At 35.4% G+C, this 11,920-nt stretch overlaps 1 protein-coding gene across 1 annotated transcript; it reads right to left on the bottom strand.

Moving 5' to 3' along the window:
* Nucleotides 1-2,583: 2,583 nt before the first annotated feature.
* On the bottom strand, nt 2,584-7,308 carry LOC142170310 (uncharacterized). Its single transcript, XM_075232191.1, has 3 exons — nt 7,296-7,308; nt 3,087-3,322; nt 2,584-3,036 (listed from the first exon to the last, which is right to left on the bottom strand). The coding sequence occupies exons 1-3, from the start codon at nt 7,306-7,308 to the stop codon at nt 2,584-2,586; spliced, it is 702 nt and encodes a 233-aa protein (XP_075088292.1).
* Nucleotides 7,309-11,920: the final 4,612 nt, after the last annotated feature.

An 11,920-nucleotide genomic window follows, 5' to 3' on the forward strand; every position in this document is an offset into this window, starting at 1 on the left:
CTTTGTAAAGATTTTTATATATATACAAGGCTCTTTTTTGCCTTCGACAATTTTCAAGTTTGTTTTTTTTTTGCTTTTTTTTAATACAATTGCAAAGATTTCAAATGCCTTAGCGTGTAATAATAAGGTCTTGTTCGGAGGTTCGAACAAGGCTAGTTCTCGAAGTAATTTTGCTTAAAATTCATTAGGGCTTGGTATAACTGGAAGCTTTCCCCAAAAATGCTTACTTGGAAATTTTTAGATTATAATTTTAGCTTTCCCCAAAAAGGCCTTGTTGCCTTTATGGTCGGGCACTGCCTAATAGGTTTTTGTGCCCTCGGGTTTTAATTTACTGAGCCATCCGAGTTTTCCTTGGATGATAGTCCTCGAGTGGGGGTGATCTCTTGGATCCAGATAAAGGTGGCCCTTTGGCCCGATATCTTTAGGGAACAAAATATAGTAGTTTTTTAAGAGACAAAACATGTATCTGCAGGGCAAAAACTTTTTGCCAAAGCTCTAATACCGGTCGAAGTATACATAAATAGAAATTTATAATCTATGCTACCGTGAACAAGAGGCAGCATACAGTAGGAACGCAGGTATGCCTTCTAATCCAGAAACCATCGAACGCAACAACTTCGGCATCCGGGATCTGCACGTAATGTGCAGAAAGTGCAGTATGAGTACAACCAACCCCATGTACTCAAAAAGTAATAAACCTAACCTTAGATTGAAAGTAGTGACGAGCTGGAACATATGTCGGGTCCAACACCAATATTCAATAACAGTTCATAACAATGTAAAGCATATAAATAAGGAAGTAACTCATAGATAAAGTGTTTAGATTTTTCATAGTTTTTCCAAAATGGTTTCGCCTTTCAAGAGTATCAGTGAAAATCCAAATTCTTTACCGAAAACGTCGTAAAATATGAGATAGTGTGAAAATTGTATTTTCTTTTCCAAAGATCCTTTTTATAATAAATAAGATGTTTCATTTTCTTTCCAGTTAACAAGTGTGAGATACCTCTCTATGACCACATATTAATGGGTGTAAAATGTCATGAATGAAGTGATACCGTACAACATGAGGAAAATGTGTCTCTATACATGTATGTCATATATGCATGCCAATGTCATGTATCTCAGAGATGAATCATGTACTCACACTCACAGAGTATACAACGTCACTGTATCACACCTTCCACTCATCATAATCAACCATTTAAATAGCAAGGGCCACTCCGTTCTTGTTGGTCTACGGTCTTTCATTTTTGTGTGCAACATATAAAATAGCAAATGTATACAAGCTTCATGTTGTGGCTTAAGTGGTCTATGTGGGCACGGTTCATTTGATTATTTGTCCCTTACAATAAATCCTATCCAACAAGCCCAGACTTATTTGAGCACAAAGTTTCCTTCCTTGCTAAAATCATTATTCGAGGGTGATGGCCCCCGGTATTCGAGGCTAATCATAGAGAGGGTTGGATACTGTTGATGTGACCCCCGACTCGGGCTTATAGTCGGTCTTCAATTCTAAGTTAACACAATCCACTGTTGCCTCATTAAAAACCTTGCTGGAAAACCTATTTGGGATAAAGCCGGTTCAAGAAAAAAAGAGTGTAATGCGTTCTTTCAGGCCTAAAGGTTGCATCATTCCTTGACCGTTACCTGCAAGTGTTAGTCCAATACGTAATACATGTAAAGGAAAGAAATAAATGGGGTCGTACCTTAGCAGTAGTATTGTTTCAAATGGGCTACATTCCAATTTCTTGGTAATCGCTCACCATTATTGGCTTCGAGTTTGTACGATCATTTGCCGGTGATCTCGATAATTCGATATGGACCTTCCCAATTCGGTCCCAACTTCTCTTTGTTCAGGTTCCGGGTATTTAGTATCATATTCCTCAACACCAAGTGCCCCACATTAAAATGTTGAAGGTTGGCTCTTTGATTGTAATACCTCTCGATCCGTTGCTTTTGGGCGGCCAACCGAATGGGGATGGACTCGCACCTTTCGTCTAAAAGTTCCAGACTCGTACTCATGACCTCACCGTTTGACTCTTCGGTTGCATACCAGAACCTAAAACTCGGTTCTCTAATCTCTGGTGCCAAAAAGTAGAGGGTTCTTCATTCATAACACATCGTTTTGTACCAGCTTGAACATGCATAACATTATAAGTGACATCATTTTGTAAATCAAGAGAGAAAAGACCATCAGACAATGTACCATTACCGACAACTTTAGATTTATAAAGTAGATTAATATAACTTTCTGAAAAGTTGAAGGAACAACTAAAGAGTACAAGTCTTGAAACTGAAATTAAATTTCTAGAAAAACTAGGAACATAAAAAGTCTTTTCTAATTTCAAAATGAAACCACTATTAAGAACTAAAACACATGTCCCAATAGCCTCCACATGCGACTGCATCTTATTTCCAGAATAGATGTTTCTCTTAGCTCCCACTGGCTTCCGCAGGTTTCTTAATCCATCCAAGAAATTTATAATATGGATTGTTGAACCAGAATAAATCCACCATGTTTTATGATTAACATCAGCCATATTATATTCATAAGTTACAAGAGAGATTGAATTACCTTTCTTCTCAAGCCATTTCTGAAACTTGACGCAATCCTTCTTCATGTGGCCCTTCTTTCAATAAAAAAAACACGAGGATTCTTTCTTTTCCCTTCTTTTTGGCTTGATGTTTCCTCTTTCCTTGAGTATCCATGAATGCACTTTCTCTTGTTTCCATCGACAATCGGCCATCCTCTTGAACACACATGGTCAGAAGTTCATTGATAGACCATTTATCCTTATATGTGTTATAAGAGATATTAAAGGGAGCATATTGTTGTGGAAGAGAGTTCAATATATAGTGCACAAGGAAAGTTTCAGACATTTCAACCTCAAGCGTTTTCCATTGAGCCTCTAAGTCTGGCGTTTTCATGATGTGCTCACGCACACCTCTCACACTAATGAGCTTCGTAGATGAGAATTTTATAATTAGGATGCTGACAAGTGCCTTATCTGAAGTTTCAAATTGTTCATCAATAGCCTTCAGTAATGACTTGACATTGGTATACTGTTCGACAGAACCACGAATACCAGCAGTTTTGGTCTTGATGACATGGTACTCAAGCGGTTAGACCGCTCACATTGTTCATGAAGAGCAATATCAACTAGTGTGCTAGTTTCAGTAATATGTGGTCCGTCTTTCCTAATAGCATAATCAATATTCATGCGCCCTAAATGAAGAAGAATTCTCTCCTTCCAAATCTTATAATTCTCACCATTAAGTTCGGGAATATAACAAATATCAGAAAAATTCACAGATTGCATAACTGCAAAAAATATACATACTTAACATAAATTTAAGGCAAATAAATATATATCATGATTCACCAATTGAAACCATGTAAAAATTGAATCTAGTAACATAAAAAATTGCACGTAAGCTAAATTCTTAATTCAATTAGATTCATTCCTTATGATAGAATTATCAATTTTTATTATTATAGTGGTATTCTGTCCATTGATAAAACTATCGAATTGTAATCCATAATCCATGTAGGTAATTATGAAAAAGTATTTAATATTTTATCCTAATTAATTACGCAAAATATAATAAAATTTCTTAAGTTATTATATTGTGCATAATTAATCACAAGCTTATTGTGTAAAATATTATGTGATATTTATCCCTATATTTTATTTGACTAAAAATGCTGTGGCTACTCTCTAATCAAATAAATTTTAGATCACTTAGACATTGATCCTTAATATCCTTACGTGATTCAAACATAATAAAGAATTTTACTTAATCAAGGTTGTTGTGGCTAAGTCTTAATTAAATAAAATTATGTGGATCACATGATATTAAATCTAAAGTTTATTCAACATTTATTGCTAAATACATAATGCAATAAACTTTTGTCTTATGTGCATTTTTTTAAAGAAAATTTTAAAATATTAAATAAAGTAGCCCACATAGACTCATGTCGTTTTCAAGCCTTAGAGAATCAGAAAACTAGTCCCTTCTTATAATAATGCACAGAATGATAATAACAATGTCATCTTCTACTTTCAGTAGTGTCGTTTTGATCCGGTTTGACCCGTTTTCAGACACAACTCAATCTCATGATTCCAAATACCAAAAACAACGTTTCAAATTCCAGAATGCTAGAAAAATATTTTCCTATTTAGTTCACATCCAAAGGTTTCAGAAATGCAGATCAGAAATTTCAATACCGTTTTTGAACAATTCTTTAAAATTCGAAACAACAAGGCAGAGGCATTCTACTTGCTTTGATACCAAATGTAAGAGCAGAACGCAGCGGAAATAAAAATATATATGTTGTTCTTCCATCAAGAACACAGTCAAATAAATGGGCAGAAGTTTCTTCACAACTTGGGCAGTTACAAAAATTAAAGAAGGGAATTAAAGAAGAGAGTTTTAACTAATCCAAATTAAATGGACCACCTTCTGAAAGTTCAATGTAAAAGAACATTTCCTACAGGCCCAACAGACCTTTTCCTTTCTACCTTGACCCTCACGCCAACTGGAGCACTTCTCACTAACTCTTTGACCTCAGCTATCATCGAGCTATGTTCTGCACCAGAAACGCCTTTTTAACAGTTCTTTTGGCATTGTTAAAAGGTCTTGTCACAAAAAGACACTTCCTTGTTTGTATAAATAGCTTATCATCTAAGTTAAAAGGAGGAGGATCTCTCAAAAACATCTTTCTCTTAGAGCTCGTTTGGTAGGATATTTTAAAGAAAATAATGCATGCAAGTATTACTAATGCAAGTATTACTTATTTGATAAACTTTTTTAATTTATGTATTACTAATGCAAGTATTATTTATATCAGTGGAAGAAAGAATATTTGTGAATACACAAAGTTCACTATTGTAATTGATTTTAACTCTTGTCTTGTTGGCATTGCCATCACTTTTATCTTAGTTTTCTTACGGGTTATACGGATCACATTAGCGGATAAAGGGTCCTGAATCATCCACGATTCACTTACCTCTAACACTTTTTTTTATCAAAATATAGTAACTGTTAAGTGGATAACTACTTTCTCGATAAACACATGTATACCAGTACTGATTATTGTATATGTTTTGGATTTGGGTTGTAGTTGTAGATTTGAAAATTGCCCTCTCCAGTGAAGCTCAAAGTTTCATAGTTGCTCATGGCTGTCATTGTGCATTAAACTCGAGTCTAATTTGAAGTGCTTATTACATAGGTTCTTCAAGTATTAAACTACTTATGAGTTTGGCCTTTATCTTTTCCGGCGAAAAAGAATATGAAATAGCACACTACTAAGGCAAAATTACAGCACTTCATCGTGAAAAACAAAATAAAAACTACATTTTTCAATAATTATAACAAAATTATCATGGATAACATCAAAAAGTAAAAAAGTATAAATTAAGATAAAATTACTATTAGCTTCCTTCGAACAGAATCATCAGTTCATAATTCCCTTTCAATCGAGAGGAATCTCAGATAAGGATGGCAATGGGGCGGGGACGCGGAGCGGTGCAGGTTGGGCTTAAACTCGCAAAATTTTTAACTCGTCTTGCGTCGCCGCACATAACATATTTATGCATTTTAACCTGCCCCTCTTGCCTCGCACAGACTTGCCCCGTCCTGCCCCACATAAATAATTGTTTTCCTCCTTTTTGTCAAGGTTGATGCTGCACTTCATATTTAAAGATTATGAAAGCCTGAGTATTCTTTTCAGTTAAAGATTAAAAATGACAATAGTTTCAGAGGAAAAAAAGAAATATCACTATTCTATGATTTTTCAGTAGCACTTGCGCCTTCTAATATTGTTGAGTTAAGATAATTTGATGACGTTGTCAAGAAATACTACTATATATTTAGTAGAAATATTGTGCTTGAAATAAAATATTTTGTCACGACCCGAAATTTTTACATTCGGGATCGTGATGGCGCCTAACATTTCACTTGCTAGGCAAGCCAATGTTAGAATAATATTAGCCATTTTTAACGATTTTAATTTAATTAATAACAAAGAAACAAATGCATAAATAAATTCTGAAATAAAGTGAGTAATCCATAATAATAGCGATGTCTAAATACCATCCCAGAACTGATGTCACAAGTGCACACGCCACTAGAATAATACAAATAAAGGTCTGAATAAAAATGAAGCTGTCTGAAAGAAATACACAACTATGAATAAGTGGAAGCGGACTTCAGAACTGTGAACGCCATGTAGCTATACCTCAAGTCTCCTCTGAATAGCTGAATCCGAGCAAGTCTACTCTACGCCGCTAGGATCAACTTCGGTATCTGCACAAGAAGTGCAGAGTGTAGTATGAGTACAACCGATCTCATGTACTCTATAAGTGCCGAGCCTAATATCGACGAAGTAGTGACGAGGCTAAGGCAGGTCACTTACATTAACCTGTACGCAATAATAATAATAATAATAATAATAATAATAATAATAATAATAATAATAATAATAATAATAATAATAATAATAATAATAATAATAATAATAATAATAATAATAATAATAATAATAATAATAATAATAATAATAATAATAAGAAGAAGAAGCCGGCAGTCATAATCAATTATTACTTTAATCAATTTCTCGTTGCGGCGTGCAACCCAATCCCACAATATATTCATTTTTATTTAATTCCATTGCAGTGTGCACCCCGATCCTCAATATATCTCTCAATCAATTATGTTGCGGCGTGCAACTCGCTACTCAGATATATTCATTTCAAACAATTCTGTTGGAGCGTGCAACCCGCTCCTCCAATATATTCACTTTCAATTCTGTTGCGGCGTGTAACCCTCTCCCTAAACAATATAATTTAACAATTCTTCCAAATGAAATTACTCCAATAAATGCAAAAGTTAATATGGAATTATATGGAAAATAAGCATACAATAATTATGATTTATTTAGGAAACAAGTAATGACAAGTAGCAATTAATTATGGATTTAGGAAGAAAATATACAATATAAATAATATGCTAAATGTCAAATAACAATTAAGTCACATAAATCAATTAAGCAAGTAGCAATTATAGCATGGATTCAAGGCATAATATTGAGCAAGGAATATGAGAGAAATAATTAATATAATAATTAATTCATGATTTAAAATAATTTATGATTTTCAGATAAATATGCAAATAATTAATTTGACGACGTATAGGCACTCGTCACCTTGCCTATACGTTGTACACATGGATTTCACATAACAAATAATTCAAGGGTTCTATTCGCTCAAGTCAAGGTTAACCACGATACTTACCTTGTTTCGCCATTTCAAGTGATTACTCGAGCACAGCTTTTCCTTTTGAATTAGTCTCCAAACCGATCGAACCTATCAAATTATTGGCCAACAATTTAATTGGAGCTTTATAAATTATTTACAATTCGAAAGAGACTTAATGTCACGACCCAAACCGATGGGCCACGACGGGCACCCGGTGCCTTACTCAACCGAGTACCAACGTTACGTATCTTTCTTATCGTACTATTATTGGAAAATGGGCCAAACAAGCCGTCATGGGCTAACCAGAATAAACATAAGGGAATACTCAATATAGGACGACCCAACCTGATATAAAAACTTATACATGTGGCATACGAGCCTCTAAGGCCAAAATGATCACTCATACACTGAACATAGGCCGATAAGGCCATACTATCTTTTATATACATGACATATGTCTACAAGCTTCTAAGAGTAGATCAATACCATAAAGGTCGGGAGAGGGCCCCGCCGTACTAATTAATACACGTCCAAATTATAGTGATCAAATAAGCAACTCCGGAGTAAATGCAGTGCACCGACACCTTGCGTTGAGCTGATAGCTTACTTGGAAAGCTCTCAACTTGTCTATCGGGACCGGCGGGCATGAAACACAGCGACCCCAGACAAAAGGGACATCAGTACAAATAATATATTGAGTATGTAAGAAATAAAAATTAGTAAATAATAGACATGAGAGAAACATGGAGTAAAAGACTCAACATGTAACACCGCATAACCATGTGAATCATTTAATATTTATAATGTCATGTGTCGCGCCCCCTTTTCTTCCCTTTTTGACGGGAAAGTCCGGGCTTCGACATTCATGGGGGTAATAACTCTTTTCCTCTTGGAAATTGGGTATTGGAAGAGTCACCACCTAACAGATTACGGTGCGTTAGGGCACCTAAAGTGATTAACTCTAGGGTAAGGGCTCGAAGTAACCTCGAGGGGAAGGTGTTAGGCACCCCTCTTAGTCCACAACTGTAGGTCCCGGCCGAATTTATATTCACAAATTAGTCCATTATAAGTAAACAATTGAATCAAATAGGTTGCAAGTAAAGCCCGTTGGATAACTCAAGTAATAAGATAAAGATTTGGACAAGTTGTAAAATAAAGGTTTAAATAAAACAGGAATTTCAGTAAAGGAGGGGGCCTAGGTTGGTTATCTTATAGGATCACCCCACACAATGTACGGTAAACACTCCTCAATGAGGGACTACACGTGACATTAGCGCGTAGTCATCATATCCCATATCTACCCTTCCCATCTCCTTATTGGTCATGCAAAGCGAGTGTTTGGTCAGCAATCTCTATTGCGTGCTGCTACCCGTCCCGTCTTAATGGTCCTGGAGGGAGTTAGGACCTCTACCTATAGGTGGTTCTAGACGGACCCCTAAGGTTTTAAAAGGCGAAAATTCTAAGGCGGCAATCAAAAATACTTAGGACTTTCAACATATAAAAGGAGCAATTAGAGGCTCAAAATTTCCTCCTCAAATAAGCACATAAACAGCACGACTCAAGCACAATTAAGGGCTTTTATCAGACAGTGTCCTAAGGCAGGGTATCTAGGTAAATATGCAGAAACAAACAACTTATTTTTAGAAACTCATGAGTAGTGACCCTAGCAGTTGCCTATGAATTTTTAAAGCCTGTTAGGATCAAAAAACATTAAGCAATAGAAATAGTTTTCAGAAATGCAGTTTTGAAAACGCCCTAAGGTCTTGCCTATACGCGGAGTACTGATTAGCATATTTGTATAGTGAAACAAAGCAGGTTTTGAAATAGATTTTCTGTAACACCTATAGGCATGATATCTAATGAGATTGAGGCAGTTTTAAAAGACTCATTTCAGGAAATATGGAATACTTAGTTAAATGTCACGACCCAAACCGATGGGCCGCGACAGGCATCCGATACCTTACTCGACCGAGTACCAATGTAACGTATCTTCCTTATTACATCATCATATACACATGACATACGGGCCTAATAGGCCAACATAATCCTTTATAAAGTCAAACATAGGCCGACAAGGCCGTACAATCTTTTACGTACACGATATATGTCTACAAGTCTCTAAGAATACATAAATGCCATAAAGGTCGGGATAGAGTCCCGTCGTACTAAACAATACACGTCTAAATCATATTAACCAAACGAGCAACTCCGAAGTAAATGGAGCGCACGAACATCTTCCGCTGAGCTGATAGCCTACTTGGAGGGCTCTTGACCTGTTTATCGGGACCTGCGGGCATGAAACGCAGTGTCCTCAGGCAAAAGGTACGTCAATACAAATAATATACCGAGTATGTAAGGCACATAAATAAATACATAAGAGACATGGAAGACATATAGAGTACATGACTCAACTTGTAAGTCTGAATAACTTTGTAACTCATAAATTACTTTTAACGTCATGCATATGTGTATGAATATCATGTCGTGCATAGGTACATGTTTCATAACATTATCAGCCTCTTAGGGCATCCCATCATATCATATCGGCCACTGTGGACAAAATCATCATCGTATACCAGCTGATCAGGTGGTGGTGCGTATATAACGCCATAACCTTTCTCATATCCCATATACATATATATACATACATATATACGCATATATAACACCATTTGAATCATATTTACATATATACGTGTATATGATGCCGTTTGAATCATATTTCAGCCACTGTGGGCAACATCATCATCATATACCAGCTGATCAGGTGGTGGTGCGTATATAACGCCGTAACCTTTTCCCATATCCCATATACATATATTTACATATATACGCGTATATAACGCCATCTGGTCATGGATCAATGTACATGAATGCAATGCATGAAAAGTACGTCAATAAAATCATTTGGAATGTCATAAGACCATTTTGCCTCTTGAGCAATATCACAAAGCAACATCTTTTCAACTTTTGTATTTTTCTGAGACCCATGAACAGATGATAAAATATTATGACACATGGAAATTAAAGAACATAGATATTTCTAATACTTCTATGAATAGAGTCACTTATGGAATTTGTGCATTTGTATGTTTCGTTCGTATCATATGAATCATGCCAAAAGAAAGAAGGAATAACCTTAACATACCTGAGATTTTGCTTCTGAAAGAATACTACTAAGCCCATCGTGCAAAGCTTTTAAGCGCATAGCTTTAGCCTCTGAAATTTGCTTTTTTGGTGCAAAGGAGGAATCGAGAGGTTCATAAAAGCTTCCAACTTACTTTTACTTACTTTAATTCTTTTTCCTCCTAAGATAGCTCTTGTATGTTTTTTTTTTTGGTTCTCAAACCATTGTCAAATAAGCTAGCTAGTATTGTTGAAAAGACAATCACGCTCTATGTGAAACCAGTAATAACTTTAGCCACTTCATTAGCATTATCGCACTCCATTTTTGAACACAATAAAGCGATATAGGAATAGTAAGAATTGTAATCGAGAAACTGGTAAAGATGGAAACACCTTACCGAGTATTTCCCTTTTTCTAGAATGGCACATGACTCATATTAAAATACTTGTCCAATTCTCTAGCCCTGCCACATGTTTTTAATGACTTAAGAGTCGTTCCTGGAAATAGGGGTGGTGCCACGTGGGGTGGGGTGCTTAATCTTGTCCCTTAACAATTAATTAACTAGGTAATGACTCGTTATCCGATAAATAACCAATTATTCGTATAATTAAGAATTATTTTAAATTACTTAAAATTCTATTTATTTTTAATATACTTTATGTATAATTTATACCTTATACTACCGTGGTCATATGGTACCTTGCATAGTACTAGTTTATAATTATTGGGTATTATCGCTCGAAATACCGATGGACCCGCATTTTATCCCAAATGCCAAACTTGGACCAAAATTCGTTTCCTTTGAATTGCTTCCCCTCTCACCTTCACGAATTAACTTATTACTTGTTTGAAATAGCATAATCCTTATAATCTCCGAATAATCTTTTCCTTGGACTGATGGCAATTACCTTACGACAAATTTCACGTACAATAATACTGGGAGCAATATCGTCGTAATGTAGTACTGCGGAATATGACATTTCACTTCCGGGCTCTCATTAATTTATTTATGGCGTATTTTTATGTACGAAATATGGGGTGTAACACTAAACCAATTCAGAAGTGAACTAAGCATGGACTAAGTGGAATTACAATTTTAGGCAGAAATTCGAATATGATTTCCTATAGGCATGAAATCTAACTCTTGATATTGGTTTTAAAGACTTGCAGGCATGGAAACATACATAACACTTGTTGTAACAGAATCTGTATTAAGATCTATAGGCATGACATCTATTAGTTAATCTGATTTGAAGGAATGATTATTTGGAACCTAAGGCATGGTTTCTAAACATGACCAAAATGTAAAGCCTTACAAACATGATTTCTACTTGGTAAGGCAATCGAATTTAAACATAAAGTCCTAGGAGCATGATTTCTACTGGAAAACAATCAGATTTATATATAAGGCCCTAGAAGCATGATTTCTACCCGTATTACCCCCACAAATATGCATCTTCCCATCCCTTTCACTAAATACCCCAATATTTGATTACAAGTTATTACAGACCAATGAATGAATTACATAAGTAAA

The sequence above is a fragment of the Nicotiana tabacum genome, chromosome 16 (genome assembly GCF_000715075.1).
Source record: "Nicotiana tabacum cultivar K326 chromosome 16, ASM71507v2, whole genome shotgun sequence".
NCBI classification, from domain to species: Eukaryota; Viridiplantae; Streptophyta; class Magnoliopsida; order Solanales; family Solanaceae; genus Nicotiana; species Nicotiana tabacum.